Source organism: Carassius auratus, chromosome 6 (genome assembly GCF_003368295.1).
Source record: "Carassius auratus strain Wakin chromosome 6, ASM336829v1, whole genome shotgun sequence".
NCBI classification, from domain to species: domain Eukaryota; kingdom Metazoa; phylum Chordata; class Actinopteri; order Cypriniformes; family Cyprinidae; genus Carassius; species Carassius auratus.
Window position 1 is genome coordinate 5,695 of NC_039248.1, and position 24,963 is coordinate 30,657.

At 38.6% G+C, this 24,963-nt stretch overlaps 1 protein-coding gene across 1 annotated transcript; it reads left to right on the forward strand.

Moving 5' to 3' along the window:
• Positions 1-5,876: 5,876 nt before the first annotated feature.
• Positions 5,877-18,635, forward strand: LOC113105139 (protein-glutamine gamma-glutamyltransferase 5-like). Its single transcript, XM_026266294.1, has 15 exons — positions 5,877-5,894; positions 6,100-6,277; positions 8,100-8,342; positions 9,210-9,328; positions 9,413-9,541; positions 9,624-9,801; positions 10,452-10,587; positions 12,030-12,133; positions 12,294-12,533; positions 14,832-14,864; positions 15,302-15,355; positions 15,458-15,664; positions 16,537-16,700; positions 17,256-17,392; positions 18,311-18,635. The coding sequence occupies exons 1-15, from the start codon at positions 5,877-5,879 to the stop codon at positions 18,459-18,461; spliced, it is 2,091 nt and encodes a 696-aa protein (XP_026122079.1). The 3' UTR covers positions 18,462-18,635.
• The last annotated feature ends 6,328 nt before the right edge of the window (positions 18,636-24,963 follow it).

Sequence of the window (24,963 nt, forward strand, 5' to 3'; positions counted from 1 at the left end):
TTTGGTGTAGGCCTTATGTGCTAAATCACGTAATTGTTGCGTTGACATGCTACGCGGGCACGCTAACACTCCCAAATGGTGGCTGACAGTAGGATGGAGGTTTCGCAGAAACAAAGTTCGGAAGTTGACGTCTTCCTCCATGCCTGGTTCATTCCTTGCTCCGAAGTAGGCACGTCGCAGTCGGTTGTAGAAATTTGGTGGGGTTTCAAGTCGACCTTGCTTGAGGTCCATTGCGGTTACTAGCCCTTGGTCTGATTCTGGATCAGAGAATTCACGCACCAAAGCTTTTCGCAGTTGCTGGTAGTCCATTTTGACAGTCTCTGGTTGACGGTCTAAGAAACTGCGTACCTCACGACTGGACGTAATTCTGAGCAGGTACAATTTGTCCCAAGTGGTTACGTTGGTGACAGTTTGCAAGTGAAAGTCTATATCTTGTAAATAAGCGTGAATGTCGTGGCCTCCTGCAGGATCTGGGTTGAACGTAGGGATGTTTCTAGCCAGCTTGTCCAGTTCTTTTGGAGTTATCGGTCCGTGGCTGGTGACCCGGACTTTCTGGAAGGGTTTTCCTTCCCCCACTGCTGACAGGGGTTCGTGGAGGCTGGCTGGTGACATTTTGAAAAGCAGGCTTTCACCCCCTTTTCCAGCTCGAAGTTCTTGGCTGACACGCTGGGGTTCACTGGCCAGGGGAAACTCTGTGGAGTGTGTTTCCTCTTTCTGTTCACGTTGCAGGCTATAAGAATGTTTCAGTTCTCTGTGAACCATGTCAAGTTCATCTATTAGAGAGTCTTTACGCTGTGTAAGGTCGTGGATTTCAGCTCGGGCCATTTCCAGGTGATTTTCATAGGCCTTCACTTTAGCATCTCTTTCTTTCAGTTCGATTTCAGCCCTTTCAAGGAGAGCGTCACCTTGTCGGAGCTTTGCCTCGAGTCTCTCTCGGGTTTCTCTCTCCAAATGTTCTCTTTGGTCTGTGTCCAGACGAAGATTCTCCAGGGCATTTTGAAGTCTTTCCACTTCTTTCTGTAGTTCTGGATCTGTAGCGTTCTCTTTCTCGTGCTGGTCTTGAGTCTCGAGAAGTAGCTTATCTAGACGACTCTGGGTGTGGGCCTGATGCTGTAGGGCTTCCTCCACTCGAAGTCTCAGAGCCGCGGCTTCCTGCTCCAAGTCGTGGTTGCTCCTTTCGCTGATCCTTGCCTGGGCGATGAGGAGGTGAGCTAGGGTCCCTGTGATCCTGGCAAGTTCTTTGTGGGTGTAACTCTGCGTTGGATCGTTCGCCATCAGCTGGTCCATCTCAGTATCCAGTTGTCCCTGGCTCAAGTGCTGCAGGTCACTGGTGTCCTTTGGCAGGAAGGAGGTCGTCATCGTCTCCAGCCATGTCGCTAGCTGATCCCAAGGGACTGCGGGACTGGATGCACGCGACATCTTGGCTCACTGCGGACAAGAGAAGCACAACACACACACAAAGAGGCCAATGCAAGTTCGTTCTCTGGTTAACGAGCTATCGTACGGCTATGCCGTCTCTAAGAATTTTGGCTAACTGATGCAGACAGTTAGACAGGGAGGCGGGTCCAATTAGGGTCGGCCCAAAATAGAGACTTGACAGGGGATAGCCTCGTGGGTCACCTGGTGACACCGGCTGCTCGGTTGTCGCTCTACTACTTAGCTCTCCTTGGGGTCTCTCGGTGAACTGCAAGAAACAGAATCACAACAGCATGCAAAAAGGTGAAGATAGGAAAGAGCACCGTGAAAACAAAACACCAAATAAATTGGTCTGCAATGAAATGGAATGAATAAGAACGCTAGAAGTGTTAGGTAGAGAAAAAAAAAACTAAGCCTGCTGCTTTTCACAAGAGTTTCTGCTAGGGGCCTACAGCACGTGCGGCTAGGGGAGTAAGAGACCTAGGAAAAGGGTGTGGCTTACAGAGGAAAATGGACCAAACACTTAACATAAATATCAGGGGGAATATCTAATATTCTGCGCCTTATAATAAGTGGATAGGTTTTATCACTTTTGGTTCACCTGGTGGAATCCAGCGGCACGGTCAGCCTCCCTGGCGCTCCCAAACACTCAACCGCAGTGTCCCTGGCCCTCCGTTACTCTGACGTTGCGCCCTCTCAAACAGCTTGTGACTTTTAACACAACCGGCAACACCAAGATGTCAACCGCCAGACAGCACTACAAAATTGGGCTGTTCCCCAGAACCCTCTCTTTAGAAAAGAAAGTGGGCCCCGATTTAGCCCCCGGTTTAGGTACTGGTCCCAGAGATTGCGTCGTGTGTCAGCTGGACTGATTGATCACCGTTGGAGTGCCAAATTGCTGATGTCTTCCACTGCGTGGCGCAAACGAACAGAGATAAGAGGGACCGAGTTTCACTCACGGCCAGTGTTGGCAACGCCGGTTGGCCCCCTTGCTCACTGGAAACCTGAGATGACTGTCCTATCACCAAAGGAGTTCTACAATCAAATACACAAAGGATGAACAAAGGAAACTTAAAGTGAATTAAGGTTTGGTTTGTTTAATCATCAACTGAGTAAATATATATGTAGAAATGAGAGGTAAACAGCTTTACCTAATGATGATAAAACAAAAACAAAAGCTTATGATAATGATGGTAATTATCAAAATAATCTAAGCAAAAAGAGAGAGGAAAGATAAACAACAAAAAGGGCTATATAGAATAAAATAAAATAAAAAGTTGAATAAAACTATAAAAAAAAATAATAATAATAATAATAAAAATTAATAATAAAAAAAAAATTAAAGAGGAGAAAAAAAAAATAAAAAATAAGTAATAATAATAATAAAAAAAAAAATAATAATAATAATAATGAAATAAATAACAAAAGACAGGAATGAGCACGGGAGAAGAAGAAGCTGGTTTTCACCACAAAGGGGCGTATTCACTCTCTGTGGCTTAACCTGGTGGGCAGAAAACTTAATTCAAATTAAAAAAATTCAAAACTGGTTTAAATCTAAATTTAAAATAAGCAAGTGAGAAGAATTAATTGGAAAAATCGGAATAAATGCCCTATAATACCCAACGATAACAGTAATGTATCATTAATAATTATGAAATTAATCAGAAAGGGTAAAAGTAGATGAAGCAATTCAAAACAGAACCGAACAGAAAGAGATCAGAGAGATGCAAGCTGTGAATTGACTTAACAGGTTACTGCCACTAGATGGCTTACTTCCTTCTAAATGGGTTAATCAGTGGTTGGGCTGAGACACTTAATTTGCACTATTAAACAATTAAATTCTAATTCAAATCATGTTTGAACCAAATTCAAAGTAAATGTGAACAAAAACAGGCAAAAATTGTCTAATGCTGAAATAATATTCGCACGAGCAAAGCTGTTAATGCAAATAATTATTGATAATTTAGACAGCTAATTCAATAAATCACAGAGAGAAATAGAGGTTAGTAATTCGAGAGCCTTATCTGAAACGGCCAGAGATGGCACTCATGCAAGCTGGAATCAGAAGACAGGGCAACTTGAAACGTCTAAAATTCACTCTGGTGTTTAGATAGCGGAATGACAGTCAGTTACACTATGATCTAATCTCTGTGCGCTCATCAGCGCTGATTCTCTGCATCAAAATCGCAACTCACAAACAGACAAAGGTTTTATGACCCTTGAGGTGCTAAATTAAACAGCGCGTGAGGCCGGAGCTTTTCTCTAACCAACACAAGACTGTTAATAACAGATTTTGTCCATCTGTTTTATCTCCCATAAACATTTAACAAAACAGCACTTATGATTTAAATGTTTTAGGTTTAAAATCGGGTAGCTAAGCCAATTTAGACCAGGAGTTTTTATCGTTTAAATTTTGAATATCACTGTGGCTCACCACGAAATTCAATAACGATACTTAATATGCAAGGCCTTTTTAACTGAATCAGAGGAACATCGCTCAGGTTCAGATTTACATATTACAATTATTAAAAGATTTCTTCATCTTTTAATTATTCATATGAAAATGTTGGTCTTCTCTTGACAGGAGACCTTTAACATTTACTGCAGTTTATTTTTATTAAAATAACAGTGACTATAGGTATTTTTAGAAACTGTTAGGCTGCTGTGCTGAACAGTTGCCTTTGTGCCAAATGAGTTCGCTCGAAGCGCGACTTAACTCACAATTCAAAAATGCGCATACATAATATTAACATCCAAAAATGCTCATGAAAATGAAAATGAATATTGCTCACAAAAACAAAGTTTGAACGCTCCCCAGCATCTCCACCATTTAATGTAGCAACAATCACTTTCTGGGGAATAATTAACTCAAATGAAGTGAATATTCATGAGTCTATGAATATAACGTGCTTATTGCTTACAAATATTAAATTACCCAAAGAGGGAATATTTAATCATTTAAAGGTAACCTTTACTAGAATTAATTTAAGTTACTCTAGACAATCTGTTCGTCCAGCGAACTGGAAGCTAGACTTCCTTATCAAAATTCAATAAAAATACCCTTCTTACAAACTCCAAGAAATATTAATCTTCTGATCAGGAAAAAACAATATTTTCTGTGTCTGTACTACTAAGATTACTGAAAATTAATTCATATAAAACAAAGCTCGTAGCTAGATCACACGATTCAGGGACTTCGATCTCAATGAGCAATAAAACAATTCAATTCAAGCAAATTATAGGATTTAATAAAAACAGACTAAAGAGTACATAACTACAATTCACACGGAGTAAATATGAGTATATAGCAAAACGAAAATACAATTTAAACAAGGTAAATGAACAAGAATAATAATGAGATAAATGAGAGAGGGAGATAAAGAGCGAGAGAGAGAGAGAGAGAGAGGGAAAGTGAAAGTGAAAGCAATCTCAGCGTGGCAATTTCAAACAGTTAACTTTGCAAGAGACCCCAAGTCATTGAATGATTTCACAAACATGGAATAGCCTAGACAACCTTAAACAGCAATTTTAGTTGCGATATAAGAAAGTACTTGCTTTGATCTGGCTCTTGTGCGTAGCTGCGCTCAAATTGTCCGGTCTGTGCGGCCTCAGCGTGGTTCTTTCCAGAGCAGATGATACGCGAGCTCGATGGTTAACGCGAAGGTAAACTTTGCCAAAAGATGACTAGACTTAAGTTCGTTTGGCTCGTGAAGGCAATTGAACGAAGTCAAATATCAGCAGACAATAAAGAAAAACTAGAATGAAACGAAAAGTAAAGAAGAATAACGGAGAACTTCTTGAAGTCCGGTTGCAAAGCTGGGAATCCTCTTTTCTCTCTGGCGGAATGCCCAGAATACAGGTTTCCCTGAGCTTTTAAGTAAATCTAGGTTTACACCTATTTTTTTAGTATGAGCCAATGAAGTGTAAACAAACTAAGGCGGGAAAAATCTTCTTTGTTTGCTGATCTCCGCCCACTGGTCTAATTTATGGCGATGTCAAAGTTAAACACTTTTCTTAAGCAAGATCGTTCCTCTGACACAATGCATCTTTTTGTAATTTGCTATCAAGATTCGTTAAAGTCGTGTTTTTACGATTATCCAGACACTAAGAACTATGATTTTACCAGTCCCGTATCCAACGATACAGACTTACTATTAACTAAATGCATCTAAAGTTTGCATTAAACACACAGTAACATTCATATATTCCATTATGCCGCATACATACATTTGAGCACAAAAAGGGAGACATTAAAATACATTTAGAGGTAGTTTAAGTAAAATAAGGTCCATGGGCCAGCAAAAATGCTTGTGCCTGTTTTTGAGTGTATGTGCGTCTGTTTCACTGGAATGTGCGATCAAGAAGGGGGGTTGTTTGTCTTCCCTTTTGAAGTTCGATATCGCATCTCTGGATAGTCTCCAAGGTGTTATAACTCTCATCCCCGCCAGGACATTGCCGTCATGGCGGCGCCCAGGGTGGTGAGTTATGTTGTAAGAGGGTTGTAAAACGAAAGTCCTTGTTTTTTCTTTAACTCACGTTCTGGTCTTTGAGTGTAGAATGTGTCAAAAGGGGTCAGGGTTCATTAACATGGAACAGATGGTTGAATATCATCCGCTCATTGGTGTTACAACATCTATCAAAATAATTAGAAATAATATCATATTTGCTCATTTTTACACAGAGTTAAAGGTTCGAACTATCGACCTGCAACGGGTGCAAAACCAGACTCGCCACAGAACTGAGGGTCTGAGTTCCAGCACTCTGGTTCTTCGGAGAGGACAGGCCTTTACAATGACCGTCAACTATGATGGACGACCATTCGATCCACTGAAGGAACAACTGATCTTCCGAATTGTTTCAGGTGAGTTTGCGTGTACATCTGTGTAGTTGTTTAACTATAATTTTAAGGACCATACTTTGAGGAAATTGGAAACCCACTAGGACATTTTGACTGGTCCTCACTAGTTAAAAAGGCTTGTAGATAAGCCAAAATATGTTTTGATTTAAATATAATTCTCTGCACATGCTTCTGTGATTTGTCAATTTAGGGGCAGAGGTTGGGTTAGCTGATAGCATTAAAGGGTTAGTTCATCCAAAAATAATGTCATTAATAACTCACCCTTATGCTGTTCTAAACATGTAAGACCTTCTTTTATCTTCGGAACAAAGTTTAAGATATTTTAGATTTAGTCCGAGAGCTCTCAGTCCCTACATTGAAGCTGTGTGTACGGTATCCTGTCCATGTCCAGAAAGGTAAGAAAAACATCATCAAAGTAGTCCATGTGACATCAGAGGGTCAGTTAGAATATTTTGAAGCATCGAAAATACATTTTGGTCCAAAAATGGCAAAAACGACGACTTTATTCAGCAGTGTCTTCTATTCCGTGTCTGTTGTGAGATAGAGTTCAAATCAAAGCAGTCTGGATATCCGGTTCGCAAACGAATCATTCAGTTCACCAAATAGATGACAGATAACAGATCGTTATCTGGCTCGGCTCGGTGTTCATCTTCAGTCTTCTCTTCACAGCAGTTCAGTCAGTGTACTGTTTAAGTGCATGCATTACTCCTGGATATTGGTTTGTTTGAACTCAGAGGGAGTGTCAGCCACATTAAAAAAGTGAACAGCTTAAGTCATTTGTGGATTAATGCGTATTAGAGATGCGAATCGTTTAAAACGATTCAGTTCGATTTGGTGAACTGAATGATTCGTTTGCGAACCAGATATCACAGACTGCTTTGTTTTGAACTCTCTCTCACAACAGACACGGAAGAGAAGACACTGCTGAATAAAGTCGTCGTTTTTGCCATTTTTGGACCAAAATGTATTTTCGATGCTTCAAAAAATTCCAACGGACCCTCTGATGTCACATGGACTACTTTGATGATGTTTTTCTTACCTTTCTGGACATGGACAGTATACCGTACACACAGCTTCAATGGAGGGACTGAGAGCTCTCGGACTAAATCTAAAATATCTTAAACTGTGTTCCGAAGATAAAAGGAGGCCTTACATGTTTGGAACAGCATAAGGGTGAGTTATTAATGACATAATTTTCATTTTTGGATGAATTAACCCTTTAACCTAATCTCTCTCTGTGTGTGTGTGTGCGCGCACGTGCACATAATTACATTATGATACCATTCATAGTTCATAATTTTTACATTTATTACATTCATTAATTTTAGTTTATGAAGATAAGACTTTATTTTATCCTTGAGGTGAAATTTAGACGTTACAGCATGGACAAGGCTGTACAAAAATACCAAAATAGCAAAGAGGGAAAAAAATAATACAAATTTAGATGAAAACATTAACAGGCTAAAACAAGTTTAAAAAAAGACTTAAAACAGTACATTAATAGTGATTGAATATGCAAGATAAATATCATAAATACTAACATAGTTACATTTAATTTTAGATATTTTATTACGTCAAATTAGACTAAATAAGACATTTTGCCTAAGCAACTAGCTGAAATAAAATGTCTATAAGTATTTTTGTATTGTATTTAAAATAATTATATTTTTTTAATGATTCTAGTTTTATTTAACTTTAGATAATTTTATTTGGTAATTGGTAAAATACATAAAAACTTACAATCAGTTACTCTGTGGAAAAAATTCATTCCCGAACCATATTTTCATGCTCTGTCCTGACATCCACACCTTTCTCCTCATCGCAGGCCCATTGTTTGTGGAGGCTCCGGTCTCTGTGTCCAGACAACCCTCTCTGACCCAGTGGACAGCGGTTCTGGAGAAGTGCATACTGAACCCAACTGGACACCGTGCATTGTCAGTATCACTGTCCAGTCCTGCGTCTGCTCCTATTGGTGCCTACACACTTCAGCTGAGAGGGCAAACCCGCTTGAGTGTGACAACATACTTTCTTGGCCAGGTCACGCTCCTCTGCAACCCCTGGTGCCCAGGTGAGTGCTGTCGGTTTGTCTAAAACTGAATGCCTTAGTAGGTACGAGTTTTTAGCATGTTGCTTTGTGGTTGCTAGTTACTTGCTAGTCCATATCTCTCTACATAAAGTCTCATTGCTTAGAAATGTAAATGAAGAAGCATTTCTTCTTCTCTGGAGACATTATTTGAAAAATCATTCATGTTTGTAGGACTCAGATAGGTCCTTTAAGGTATCTTGGAGGAGTGAAGTGTCCAAGTCTCATAATCTAACTACTGGGGTGCCTCAGGGCTCCGTTCTTGGACCACTTCTCTTCTCTGTCTACATGGCATCACTAGATTCTTTAATTCAGAAACATGGCTTTTCGTATCACTTTTATGCTGGTGACACTCAACTCTACCTCTCATTCCATTGTGATGATCCGATGATAGCTGCTTGCATCTGAGCTTGTCTAACAGACATTTCTGGATTTAGGACCACCACCTTCACATTTCCAAGACAGAACTGCTTGTGGTTTCAAGAAACCGATAATATCATCACAATTTCACCATACAGCTAGCCACATCAACCACAACTCCTTCAAAAACAGCCAGAAACCTTGGAGTTGTGGTTGATGATCTGCTACCAGTTATCAGCTTCATTTTTTTTTAAAGTTTGGGGTTGGTAATATGTTTTATCATACATTTTATTTTTCAGGATTATTTGATGAATAGAAAAAAAACCCTGCATTTATTTGAAATGAAAATCTTTTGTAACATTATAAATGTTTTTACTCTTATACACCATTTTATACACCTTTAAAATCACAGTAATGTCTCTTATAATTTACTGCCTTCATTTATTGCAATTACACACAGATTACAAAACAAATTGTCATTTTTTTCTGCAGCTGATTCAGTGTTCCTGCAGTCTGAGGATTTGAGGACTGAATATGTCATGAGTGATATTGGCCTGCTGTTTAAAGGCAGCCCCGGGAACATCGTCTCCAGACCCTGGTCATTTGATCAGGTGAGATGTTTGACCATTGACTGACAGCTCAGCACTGAACAACGGCTTCGCTTTAACTCCTGTCATGCATAAATGTGTTTTCAGTATGAAAAAGGGATACTGGACATCTGTATGAAATTGCTGCAGGAGAGTCCTCAACATCAAGCAGATATGGGTAAAGATCTACTGAACCGCAGCAGTCCAGTGTACATCAGCCGTGTGATCTCAGCGATGGTGAGGATCTGCTCTCATTCTCTCCTCTCTGCTCTCTTGATCTCTCCATGTATTAATATAGTCTCTCTGTCTTTCTAAACAGGTGAACTCTAATGATGATAAAGGGGTATTAATGGGAAAGTGGTCAGGTGACTACAAAGATGGTGTCAACCCTTCACAGTGGACCGGCAGTGCAGATATTCTCAGGATGTGGGCAGAAACACAATTTAGTCCTGTGAAATATGGACAGTGCTGGGTGTTTGCTGCTGTCATGTGTACAGGTGGGACAATAGCAGTCATTACATTCAAAAGTTTGGTGTCAGAGCAATTTAAAAAAAAAAGAAATTAACTTTGATTCAGATGCAGTAAACTGATCAAAAGCCGAAGTAACAACATTTCTAATACAAAAAAAAAAAAAAGATTTAGATTTCACATAAATCATGTTCTTTTGAACTTTCTAAAAGTTCAAAGTTTCTATGTAATCAAAAATATTTCTTGAGCATCAAATTAAATTTTAGATTTCTGAAAGATCATCTGACACTGAAGACTGGAGTAACGATGCTGAAAATGGATCTTTGATCACAGAAATAAATTATATTTTACCTTACATTTATATAGAAGACTTTCTAAATCTTAATAATATTTCACAATATTATTGTTTTGTAACAATTTTTGTTTTCAAATAAATGGTGAGCATAACAGATTTCTTTCAAAAACTTTTTTTTTTTTACCCAAAACTCTTAAATGGTAGTGTGTGTGTGTGTGTGTTTTCCTTTTGTGTTTTGTGGATTTAATGAAAATAATGTGGTTGAAACAGCATGGGAGTGTGTAAAAATGTTCATTTTTAGTTGAAGTATTAATTTCATTGGGTGTTGGTAATTTAATAAGTACTACTGATGATTAATATCAAAAGAGTTTGTTTATGTGATAGTAATGAGAGCCCTTGGCATTCCGACTCGAGTCGTCACCAACTTCAACTCCGCTCACGACACAGATGGAAATATGGTGATCGAGGAATATTACAATGAGAAGGGGGAAAAACTGTCCATGAGCAGGGATAGCATCTGGTGAGTTACACTAAATTACCTAGAAGTCTAAAGTGTAGTTATCATTACTCCAGTTTTCAGTGTCACATGATTCTTCAGAAATCACTCTAAATATGCTGAGTTGCTGCTTCAGAAACATTTCTGATTATTTTTAATGTTGTTATTTCTGTGGAAACTGTGATGCATTTTGTGTGTGTGTGTGGATTATTTTAGGAACAGAAAGATCAAAAGAACAGCATTTATTTGAATTAGAACTTTTTTGTGACATTTCACATTTTTTACTCTCACTTTGGATTGTTTTAATACATCCTTGCTGAATAAATAAAAAATTTAAATAAATATAACCTTTTGAAAATGTTTTTAATGTATATTCCTTTAAGGGGGGGGGGGGTGAAATGCTCGTTTTCACTCAATATCCTGTTAATCTTGAGTACCTATAGAGTAGTGCTGCATCCTTCATAACTACAAAAAGTCTTTAGTTTTATTATATTCATAAGAGAAAGATAGTCTGTACCGATTTTTCCCGGAAAAACACGAGCGTCTGGAGGCGTGACGTGTGGGCGGAGCTAAAGAATCACGAGCGCGAGTAAGCTTTTGCGTTGAGAGCGTTTGGAAGCTGTGGCACCGTGAGGAAAAAAATAACCAAAACAAACCATGGCTAACAGTCAGATTCAGCGTTTATTTATGATCCAGAATCAGATCCCAAGGCTGAAACTGAACGAGAGCAGCAGCAGCAACGACTCGCTCCAAGCGGGGCTCGAACCCGGGTCTCCGGCATGGGAGGGGACGCACTAACAAGGAGGCAGAGATATTTTAAGCAGTTTTACTCACCGCCTGCGGTTCCAACACATGACCGTGACCCTTTTTCGTTGGGATTGCATCATCCTTAAGAAATAACGGATACGCAAATCCGTCGTCAAACTGGGCTTTGTTTGTAAAACGAGCATCTTCCAAATGCAGGGAACAAACACAAACACTTGCACAACTTGCCCTGGCAACCAAAAACACACTTCTTTTGTGACATTTCACGACGCTCTTGCTCTGATCAGTGAAGTCTGTTGTGCTATACAGGAGCGCGCGCTCTTCCGGGAGAAGTGCCTCAGGACCCATATAAGGAAATTCCGCTCCATCTAACGTCACACAGAGCCATACTCGAAAAAATTTTCCGAAACTTGTGACAAACCGGAAGGAGTATTTTTGGAACAGAAATACTCCTTCAAACGTACAACTTAATTTTTGAAACTTTGTCCATGTTTAGCATGGGAATCCAACTCTTTAACAGTGTAAAAAACTCAGTATGCATGAAATAGCATTTCACCCCCCCTTTAATGTTTTTTCCTTATACTTCAGTAAAGGTGTCTGCGCCATCATTAAGCTACTGATTGAGGTGTAAAAGAATAATTCATTGTTTCATGATTTTTAATCTGTCAAAATGTGAGCTGAAAGTGTTTGCTCTTTTTCAGGAACTTCCATGTGTGGGTGGAGAGTTGGATGAAGAGGCCTGATTTGGGTCGAGGTTATGACGGATGGCAGGTTCTCGACCCCACGCCACAAGAGAGGAGCGCAGGTCTGTCATTATAGTGACTTTTACAAGTTTATCGTATATATATATAAAAATGAAAATAGTGAGTTGCCTAGATAGCATCCTATTCAGTTCCCTCAAAGGATGCTATTTTTGAGCCGGGATTTGATGATAATGATGTTTAAACATCAATACTCTATCACAGGAATGTTTCGCTGTGGTCCTGCTGCTGTTAAAGCCATTTATGAGCAGAGGGTGGATGCTCAATACGACGTGCCATTCGTTTACGCAGAAGTGAATGCAGATGTGTGTACAATGATCATCAGAAACGGGATGGTATTATCAACCAGCATTGATAAACGCAGAGTTGGAGCTCTGATCTCCACCAAACGTCCAGGATCCATGAGTATGCAGAACATCACGTCTGAATACAAAACTGAGGACGGTAAGAGAAAGAGTGATAAAAAAGAAAAAAAAAACCTTATTCAGTCTGACTTTATGAATTACCACAGTACTGAAACTGCTTTTATAAAAATAACAAATGATCTTACAGTTAATTCCAGTAAAAAGTTTAAGTTTAAGTTTAAAGTCTTGTTAAGATTTAAGTGCCTAAAATCGTTTGGAAAAATACCTAGGTCTTTCTGATAATGTATTAAATTGGTTTAAAACTTATATTAAGAAGAGAAATTTCTCTGTTCAACTTGGATATTATGTGTCTGAGAAACATAATTCACATTATGGAGTCCCACAAGGAAGCTGTCTTGGCTCTTTATTATTTTCATTATATATGCGGCCACTTGGAGACATCATCAGAGAAAACAATGCATGTTTTCATAGTTATGCTGATGATACAGAGCTATAGATTTCTGCTCAGCCAAATTACACTGTGGCTATCAACTCCATCACATCCTGGCTTATGGCAGTGGAAAATTGGTTTCCTATAAAGTTAAGAATAGATTATAAAGTCCTGCTTATTACGTACAAAGCCTGTAAAAAAAATTATACACTACATCTACTCAATAAAATTGTGGCAAAAGATTACAATCAATAATATTAATTAAATTCAGCAACTATTAAGAATTGAGTTACAATTAATCACACTTGCTCCTTAAAATTAGCCATCCAAATTAAATAGATGCCAATAGCACACAAGTTTTTAAGTAAAATTTTAACAAAAATATTGTTTTCATCAGAGCACGTTAAAGGTACAATTTGTAAGATATTTGCAGTAAAATATCCAAAAACCACTAGGCTAGTTTTATATATTTTGTCCAGCTGATTAGCATGGATATGAATCTAATGACGTTAGTTACCCTTTGGTACCGCCTTTACTGACATAGAAACCACATGACAACAGTGTCCTGGACAAATGCAGAAGTAGCTTTGCGACAAACTTCAACTAGAAAGGATGCCGATTTCGCTCATATTTTACTCGACAGGTGAGTTGTTTTGATTTGTATCTTTACAGCAAACATATGCTATTATAACAATCAACAAGATTAGTATTATCAGACATACACGCCAAACCTGGGGGATCGCGTCTCTAGACCAGCACGAGAACACGTCTGTTCGCGTCTTTACATTGACTTTGTATGTAATCTACTTGTGCAAATCGTTGAACTCGCCATAAAATCCATGATTTATGTTTCTGTCTGATTTGATAGCCGTCAGCGCTTGGGAAGAAGACAACCAATCCCATCATCCCACGCTCCTTCTCAGCGTCATCAAACCACGCGATTGTTATTGTTTTGATAGTGCACCCTCTAGTGGCAGGTCCTACAACCTGTACCTTTAATGAATACTACTTAAAGGAATTGTTTTGATTTTCCCAAAAAAGTACCTTTTTCCTGTACCTTTTATCAACCAGAGTTGATAATGCTCAAAAATATCAAAAGTTATAGACACTGAAGTGCCTTGAAATCTTTTTAACACACTGATTTTTATTTTATTTTATATATTAATATACATTATATGTGAATGTATATACAATAATATTATTGTATACATTAACTCAATCCTGGAGCAATCTAGAAAAGTAATATGTTGAAAGTAACATGTCTCATGAGTTTCTATTTCAAATCTGAAGAAGATAACATGAAAAATTTGATTCTTGGAACCATTTTTCTGAGACTATGTCTAGTCTTTCCCAAATATAAAAAATATGTACCAACTGTATTGAAAGGTTCTACAAACTATTTTAGTCATTAAATATACCACTGCATAGTTTTTTAAATTATAAAACGCTAGACAGAAGACTTAGACATCATATAAGTGATTTATTTGAGCACTGTAAAAATACAAAAATAATGTGAGTAAGAAAAATAAAAAAGATATAACTTTGTATGCCAATTACAGAACATCATGAGATTGCTATTATTGTAGCATTTACAATGAATTACAATGAAAATATGTGCTGATGTGCTGATGGCCATGTCTTGTGTGGTTTTTAGAGAAGGCTAATCAAATTGATTTATGGCCCTGTCATCCCCTCTATTATTAAAAGCCTTACTATAAAAATACAACATATGTTGCCTACTGTAGGTCTTTTTTATTTTTATTCTTGATTTATTTGTTTTATTGGATGTAATATTGTTGCTTATTTAACTGCGTATTATTAATTATTTAAAGCACTTTGAGTCACATTTTATGTTTGAAAGGTGCTATATAAATAAAGTTGTATTATTACTATTATTGGTGCTGTTAAAATATGTTTCATACAAAAATCTCATTCTTTCACATTTAGATGGAGACACATGTCGTGGATCATTGGCTGATGGTAAGTCATTCTAGCTTTCTAATGTTTAAAGCTGAAAATTGTGCAATTCATTTGGCTAGTTTCAGCATCGCTGAGAAAAAAATTAAATAAATTGAATAGTTGTTGTTAAAGACAAGGAAAAGTTTTTGGTGTAGGATCACACTGACACTGTTTTCCTTCTGTAAATTTCTCACATGATTACAAGGACATGGCAATTAAAATTTAGAAGTTGTAAGATTAAAATAGTACTTTCTCGCAAAACACACTTCAGTGGTCATTGTTTGCTTACAACAAAAAAATATATATATATTGTAGTGAAGGTTTCTTGAACACTTTGAGGAAACATTTAACAAAAACTGTTAAATTAACTCAGTGTCAAGTAAATTCATTTTGAGAATATTTTTATGTAAATATTTATGATTCTCTTCTAAATACTTTTTTGTAATTCATTCCTCAAGTTGCAGGAAGAAGCGTTATTTGCCATTCTCAACGTCAAAGTGCTATATTCATGGGTAAGTTCTAGCATTTATTTTTCCTTTTCTCATAACAACTGCTCTTTTGTTTGTTTAAGTAATTTGACTAAATACAATGATCTAACATGTAATTTCTTGTAGATTCTAAGGGTGTTGAAGTTTCTCTCCAGCTTCTGAAAGCCCCTGTAGTGGGAGAAAACATTTCTTTTAATGTCATAATCACTAACACTGAGGCTGCTCAGAAACTGCTGAAAAAACATGTGAACGCTCAGAACAAGGAGTATAACCGCAATCCCACTGGAAGCTTCTGGGAGTCTCATGATGACGTGAAGATTGGCCCGAAAGAAAGTAAGAGTCCTGCAAAAGTAGCTTAAAAAAAAAAAAAAAAAAAAAAAAAAAAAAAAAAAATATATATATATATATATATATATATATATATATATATATATATATATATATATATATATATATATATATATATCACAACCTGTAAGTGTTTTACACGTTTATTCGGCTCTAGTGGTAAATGAAGTGGCAGAAATATTACAGTTGCTTTTTCAGGCAGCATTACAATTCATCTGGTAATGATTCTTTAAAGTTAGCAAAACATAATTTAAAAAAGCGACAGACTGATGATTTTGTGTGCAAATGAATGGATTTAAACCAATAAAATCTAAACTGATGCTAACATGTATTTACTATTGAATGCTGACAAATGTTGCTTTCAGTAGATATACATGATTAAAATGTCTTTCAATTTAAATTAATTTCTTTTATATATAAAATGTCTTTATCCTCTGGCAAAACAGGCCGAAACCCCAGAATGCAGTGCATCCAAATTAATCACAATATTTTATTTGTTATGTCATCAGATTGCCAATTTTTTTTACAGAAAAAAAAAAAAAAAAAAAAACATTTTACAAATGTATACAATGACTGGAAGCCACTCGCATCATGAAAGCATCATGTGACCATAATGTAGCACACTACTGTCTGAAATGTTTGTCATGGAATGCATACTGCACACTGTTTATTTAGTATAAGGAAGTACAGTATTACATTGAACACAACCGGTATACAAAACAAAATTAATTTACTTACAAGTCTTGTAAAAACCTCAATCTGGACCACATGGTTTCGAATACCACAAAACATGGGGAAATGATTGATTAGGAATTGTGAGGTCACATGACTGAATCCTGTTTCTTGTACTCCACCAGCTGTGACTATGAAACATGAGATCTTCTTCAAGGAGTACATGCTGAAGGAGACTGAGGAGGATTCTCTGGTTAACCTGGCTGTGGTTATTGAGGATGTGAAGACTCAAGAGAGAGTGCTGGCTTCAGAAGAGTTCAACATCCGCACCCCTTCCCTCAATATTCAGGTATATGCTGGCCCTACACGGACATTTATACTAGCTTCTAACGAAACATGAACTCCTCTACCCTTGACGCCCTTCATATAAGAAACAAGAATTGTTGTTAAACCATTTTCAGATGTTTTTTTATTATTATTTATTATCTACCCAGTAAATACATGCATCACTCAAAGATCATAGATATTATGTTGGATAATTCACTTGAAGCCTTTATCTATAATGCATTATAAAAGTATTTTAATTGATTAATTATGCTTTGGAGTGCACCTTATAATGCATTGCATGATTTCATAAATTGCAACCACAGTTATAAAATATTATAATACTTAAGTCATTGTTACACCTTCAGTAAATATAATGCATTAAAACAAAAAGACTAATGTCAGATGTAAGAAGGAATCTTCAAATATTATAATTCATTTTAATTTTGGTTATAATTATTTAAGAAAACATACAACGCATTACAACACTGTATAATTCATTATACATAAATGGTTATGTTTTTGCATAACTAAATTCACAAGAAAAAAAAAAACTAAAGCAATTTGTGTTTTCTTCCAGATTCAGAATGAGGTCTCGGTCATCATTAACACACCACAAGTGGCCACGGTGATCTTCACAAACCCGTTCAGCTTTGCAGTGAGAGGAGAACTGACCGTATCTGGTTCAGGACTCTTGGAGGAGAAGGCTCAAATGAGGTGCATAAAGTGCAACGTCTTTTCTGAGCATCAACAAATCAATCACACAAATGGCTGTTTTCAAACAGGTTTTCCCAAACATTGGTTTGCCATTAGTCAGCAAACTCATAGCCCCGCCCCCAAACACACACCATTGGTTGATACAATGTGTCAGGCTGATTGGAATGCTCAAATAAACAGCACAATGTTTAGAAAGTGTCACACAAAAAAATCATTCTTTGAATCTGCATGATTACCACGACTGTATGAGAGAAAGTATGTTTTTTACTATAATAAAGCCACATTATCATACATTAGTGTCATTAAAAATTATAACAAAATAAAAGAAACCCAGGTGAAAAAAGTACTTAAAATGCTCTATTATCAAAATTAGTGTTTGAAAACATTGCACATTAAGTATATTATGGAAGTGAACTTTTTTTCACCTGGGAAGAATCTTACACTGTTTAAAATAGATCCCTTTTGTTAATGTATTTTGATTATATAGTAGTAACAGTGGTTATTATGAAAGAAGCTATGCGTGTCATGATCGTTTTAGTTCACATGGCTGATGAGTGATTCTGACGGGCCTCGAACAGTCGAGTTCATACTGTTTTCAGTCAGTGGGAGGGGTTGTTTCTGAGATTTTTGACACGATTATCTTTGACATCAGTTTCACTGCCACAGTGTCCATTAGAAGTGTCAGTGCACACTTGTTAGTCAGCATTTCTGAAGCACTTCTGTAATCATAGGCATATCACAGCAACTCATGTGAGTTAATTGGTATGTTAAACCTGCAGATTTACATCATGATATACACTTTAAACTCTATTGTAAATCACCAAACCTAAACATGAGCAGCAGTTATGGTGATGCATGGAATCGTAAAAGTGATGTTTACCTGTTTTTGTTCTAAATGTCCTATGTTTTATTTTTCAGGATTACAATCCAACCCCGAGAAACCACAAAGAAGCCAGTCAGTTTCACTCCCAGGATGGCGGGGGCCAAGATGCTTTCTGCTAATTTAGTGTTGGAGAATCCTCCCACCATCCTGCACGGATTCAAGACCATCAATGTTCAAGCATCTTAAGAGTCACGCACCTTTAGAAATGATTGTGAACCCTCATGGAGTGCTGCACTAGTGGTTGAAACACATTTAGAATTAATTGCTTTCTAATCCTTTTTTATTTATGTCACTGTGAAATCTGACTTGATTCACTGACTTGTTTTCAAGATTATTTAGGCACGAGCCTGAAAATAAAGCATATCCATGCCTTATCCATGTTTGCTATCTGTTCACATGCAATCTCCAGCAGAGGGCAGATTAGTTCAGTCATTCACAGCAAAGACTATCAGCTTCATATTCTCTCACATTATTAATAGTTGTGGGAATTGGTAACTGAGATTTGCTATATATCTAACCATTATTAATTCAAGATACACTTAAGATTTGAAATAACATAAGATACTAAGCCTTGTTTTATGGAAAATTATCAAAATTAAGCGAGTCTTGCAGTAAAGAGAAAATAATATCCACCAGAGGCAAGATAAATCACTTATTTTCCATTTGAATTCAAGTTTTTGTTTTTAGGTTGCATGGCCTTTGTGTAGAACTCATGTGGCATTAATCACCAGGATGTTCAGGCCAGCCCTTCATCATAAACTGATAATTTCATCATCTTCTTCACACACTCCAAACTCCCGCGGCTGTGTGTGTGTGATCTATTGCCAATGCTGGCAGGATTTCTTCATGACAGATCTTCCATGGAAAGTTATATGCAAATATACATGCACACACCCACAAACATGAACAAACAATGCATGTGTTGTCGCTGGGTCGCCTGATTTTGTATAACGTGTAATGTGCTGAAAAGTCTTGACAAAAGTTCAATGTCAAAAAACTACTTCAATTGAGTTGTTATTTTACTCAACACCGTCTGCTCTCAACACAACGCTGGAAGGGCTGGTAATTTAACGAGTTAATTAGATTAATTATTTATGGAGAAAAATAACATGTTCAAATTATTAACGCATTTGATACACCCCAGATCTATGTGGATCATCTGCCATTTCATACAGTTGATTGTTGACTAATATGAGGCAGAGAAACATCTTACTGCGTGATGGAGCCTAAGAATATCCCTAAAATTGAAGATATGGGGTAAAATGCACCTGTTTGAAATTTTGCCTCATATTTACATCACATAGTTCAATATCACTTGACTGCATATCATGTGATACTCATCTTATACAACAGTTCTTTAAGAAGTTAATAATGTTGTCTGTGTTGCTCAATTTTGCCAGCCAAAATATAAAGACAAAATCAAAACTTTTCGTCCCTGAGCAACCCACAGCAGCGTTTTATTTCTTAATCCACGTTTTGAACCAATTTTTGGTGAACCATTTGGCACATTTAACCACTGGCCATAGTCGCGTTGGATTTGAAGTGGTGCTGCACAGACCGATCGGTGTTTGACATCAAAGTAACGCGAGACCAATTCAAAAGCACAAGTAGCCATATGAAGTACAGACCAAAAGTTTGGAAACATTACTATTTTTAATGTTTTTGAAAGAAGTTTCTTCTCCTCATCAAGCCTGCATTTATTTGATCAAAAATACAGAGAATAAATGTAATATTGTGACATATTATTACAATTTAAAATAATTGTTTTTAAATTTATTATACTTTAAATTATAATTTATTTCTGTGATGCAAAGCTGAATTTTTAGGATCATTATCACACGATCCTTTAGAAATCATTCTAATCTGATGATTCATTATCAAAGCTAGAAACAGTTCTGCTGCTTAATATTTTTTCAGAACGTGATACTTTTTTAGGATACTTTGATTACTTAGGATTACTAAGCATTTCATGTTTATTTTCTATAGTTTAATAAATTGTCTTTTTGCAAATTAAGCGGTTGTGTTGCATTCCTTGCTGAGGAATCGTAACCACATATATATATATATATATATATATATATATATATATATATATATTGGCATGAAGTTTCATGCAGAATAACAAACAGCAACAGGAGTGCAACATTCTCAAAAAAAAAAAAAATATGCAGAGGGGACGGCTGCCATAACAAAAGAAAAACATCACTGCAGGCTTCGAACAGGCTGCATTTATGATTTAGGCGATTCAAAAATCTCCAAGATTATTTTAAATAATGATTAAATCCATTTCAAACAACTGTTCAAAAATGAAACTTTAAATGGATTTGAGAACAGGCCATGTGTGTTTTTTTATTGAACGTAACCGACAGGCTGCACTAGGCAGGCATAATGAAATGCGCAAAAAGGCTAGGGCCATTACAAATTTATTGGACAGGAAAACAAGTCGATCAACATTTTCGGGGTCCAGAGCAGAGTGTTTTTTATTCATTATATGTCCAGCTGTTGAGAAGACGCGCTCCGACCGCACTGATGTCCCAGGGACAGGTGCGCGAGGTGGGGGTATTACTGGCAATTTTCCACCACAAAAGCTGGTCGCTGTCAGTTTGCAATGGTCCTTTTCATAACTCAGAATCCTAACCAGATGCTCTATTCGCATTTGGTGTGAACGCAGCATAAGAGGTCTTATATGCGTGTAAAATTTCTGGTATTTTCGGTCTAGCTTTAGCAAGGCATACTGCACTTTTACAATTCTTTATTTTCTTTTTCTGCTTGTTTGTAAGTTTCTTGTCCTCAGCAGCCACCCGCCCCAGCATCTGCTTAAGCGTCTGATTGAAGCGCTCGACCAGGCCGTCCGTTTGAGGGTGGTATACGGTGGTGCGGAGCTGTTTTATCTGGAGAAGCTTGCAGAGGTCAGCCATCACCCGGGACATGAAGGGGGTGCCTTGGTCAGGCAGTATCTGGGATGGTAGGCCGACCCGACTGCTTAGCAGGACGATGGCTTTCGTGGTGGCTTTGCAGAGGGGGATGACCTCAGGGTAGCTGGTGGCGTAGTCCATTCTTAAACCTGCTCGAAGGGCACCTCAATGATGGGCAGCGGAATCAGCAGGATGGGGGAAGGGGTGCGTGGAAATGTCCGTTGACAGGTGGGACAGGCCTGACAGAAGCGTTTTACCTCGGCCTCCTGGCCGGGCCAGTGGAAATGGTTGCGTATACGTTGGATGGTGTTCTGGGCCCCCAGGTGGCCGGCCATGGGATGGGCATGCGCCAGCCCCATCACCGCTCCTGTCTTGGACCGTGGGACTACCAGCAAGGTTTTCTCCTCCCCCATTCACTGTGCGACACAGTACAGCAGGCCATTTTTGACCATGAAGTGTGGTGTTGGGTCGGGTGACAGTTGGAGGTCCTTCCCATCGGCGACCCTCACTTGGTGGTCATCCTTGTGCTGCTCCCGGGCGAAGGCCCCAGCCCCAGTCACCTGCTGGAAGATCATAGTAGAGGTTAGGGTTATAATGGGTAGACTCACCCTCTCGTGTGGTGCTGTCGGGGCTTCGTGGTCGTCCTACACTGGGGGTGGTTCCCGGCAGGGCTGACAGGCTGGCTAGCGGAGGCAAACAGGCGGTCAAACCCTGGCCAATCCCTGCCGAGGAGGACTGGGCCAGGTGCCAGGGGGTGCAATGATAGTGACGCGCTGTCCCGGTACTTCCCTGGTATCGCCATGGATGCAGGTTCAGGCCATGGAGGAAGGACAGTCGGCCGGACAAGGTTGACTGCACTACCAGTATCGAGGAGGGCGAGGACCGATCGGTCATTTATCTTCACTTCCACCCGTGGGGCCTGCTTTGGAGTCTCCACGTGTATGGCATAGCCTGCCAGCCAAGTGGGTCCAGGGGAGTGGGGAGCATCGGTAGGTGTGGGCTCATCCTATGGCCCGGGAAAAGTCGGCCTACCGACTGGTTGCTGGGTGAACTCCGGCGCCAGACGCTCCTGGACAACGCTTCGGGGAAAGGGCAGTGCTCGCTCCCCAGCCTCCCGGTGTTGGGTGGCCTCCACAAGCTCGTTGACGTTGGTGGGGTTCCGCATACCGGCCACCTGCCGGAGAGGGCGGGGAAGGGCCAGTAGGAGGCAGTCCACTACTACCCACTCAGCTACCTGGTGTGCGGTGGGACCCCCGGCCAGAAGCCAGTGTTGGGCGAAGTGTGAGAGGTCAGTCACTTGTGCACGGGCGGGCCGCCGTGGGTTATAGGACCAGTCATGGAACAGTTGGGTGGCGCTAATGGGCGACAGTCCAACCCGCCCCAGGATCCCCTTCTTCAGCTCTTCATATGAACCGCTCCGCTCGGGGGTAAGCATAAAGTATGCCTGTTGCACTTCTCCTATCAGCAATGGTGCCACGATCCGCGCCCACTCGTCCCTGGGCCACGCCTCCCGGGTGGCGATCACCTCGAATGTCTCGATGTCATCATGCACTGTCATTTTGGGGATGAGCTGGGTAGCCTGGGCTCGGGTGTCAGGTAGGGGCGGCGGCCATGCGGAGCGCAGCGAGCTCTCGTTCCGTTTCACCTTGTCGGGAGGACATGTGCTCCATGATCTGTTGCTGGCGGATGCTCACCTCGGTGAAGTGCTTCAGCAGATCTTCCATCGTTGGGGGAGGAGCGCCACCTGGGGAAACAGAAGGGGGTGTGAGCAAAACAATCCAAAAAAGAAAAACGTCCTGGTCCGTAACATCTTCAATGCAATGCCCGCATTCTCCACCAGTATGATGGGGTGAAGAAGAACACGACACAAGGATCAAGGTCAGTTCCCCGAAGGGTGGATTTTATTGACAAACATGATGGGGAAATAGCCAATGTGTACATTTTATATATATAAATTTGTCACTTTTTCAAAAAGTGCACCTATACTTCTATACCTCTAAAAGGTGAACATTAAATGTATTTATTAATACCTCCAGTGTGCATTAGTACCTTTTGAAAGAGTACTGCCCCAGTGACAGCTTTTGTATTTTTCATTTTCTGAGATTGTATTGTATTTGATTTGTTTTTGTTGAAACAAGGTCTTTCTGGACCCAGATACCAGAAAAGTTAAACTTTGGATTTGGTGTTTTAACTCGTTTTTTCTGTGACTAATCTAAAAATTTTGTGACACTGCTCTCTCTGATCATTGTTTGGTGTTTTTTTGACTCTTTGCTATCATGCACTTAAATAGTGCCCAAATCCTATCATTCACCATGTTTTACTAAATTTTTTAATTCTTCTACTTCCCTTTTAATGATGTGTGTCCATCTACTCAAACCTTTAATGCTTTTAATCCTCTGGTGTCAGTCTCAATAAATATTTGTAACAGCAATCACCTCATTTGATTCAATTGCAGCATTTGACATAGACGTGATCATAAAATCACTTCTGTGATCATATCTGTAATGTAAATACCACAGTTATTTCTCATACATTCAGAGGTAGTTTCATGTCATGTTTTATACAGTATTTCATGACCTCCTTTAACATTGCCTCCTACTTCATGAGAGTGTCATAATCAGAGTACCTCGGAAAATGGGCAGAGTGAATGAGTGATCTTGGAGTGAAACCAAGCACCACACCCCCTCCACCGCTTATCTGTTTTATATATGTGTCGTAAGTTGTTATATATTCAGTCTCACTGATGTGAGTAAGGGTGTGTAACCTCAGTGATTTAAGGCCCTTTCTGTGACTGTAGACCCAATGACGTGCTTTATAAATGCAGACTTTTCACAGTCTATACAATGCAGAGTAATAAAGCTCTCAAGCATCAATTAAAATACCAACCAATAAATAAATAAATATCACTTCAGGATTCACTAGTAGTAGGCTATTCTCTGAGGGCTGAATCGAACAAAACCCATTTCAACCTAGAACAAAAAAAAAAGAGAAGATTGCATTGCATTAAAGAAATCATCTTTCCAAAAGTATTTATTAAAGAAATAAATAGATAAAAAAACTGTATTTGTATTTTCCATTTTTACATCTATTCTCACACTGTAATGCAAAAAGTATTATTTCATTTGTAATTTTACACTAATATAACCTTTTATACTGCCTTTATTTATTCTTCTTTAAATAAAAATAATTTAGTGTATTTTGCTGCGTGTTTTAATTTAAATCACATACTATATTTACACACACATAAAACACACACATTGTTTATGTGTGCACTCTCATAATCCACAATAACCATTAGTTAAAACTACGTTCTGTGGCATAATATCAGATATTATTTTATTATTATACTCTTTCTTAAATGATTGTGGGTTTGGGTATCTGCGATGACACTCGCTGTAAAGCAAATACAAATGCTGAAAAGGCTCATCCAATCAGATTTGAGGACCAGAAAGAACTCTTGAATGAATGAATGACTGGCTGAATGAATGAACGAACATACAGTGCATACAGAAAGAATTAAGTAAATAAATATATAGAAGAAACAGCATATGTTAGTATGATGAGGACATGGAAAATATCCTGCATTGTTGGGATAGGGCATTTGTAGATGACACAGATGTCTGGGCTTGCACATTCTGTATCCACCTGCTGAAACAGTTCTCACGTATGTACGATTGCGTAATTGTTTGAGGTGTAGGTTCTTTTGATTGTAACATTGCGTGTCTTTACGTGAATGTGGTCTGGCAACTTTGGTGAACAGGGAGGGGCAGAAG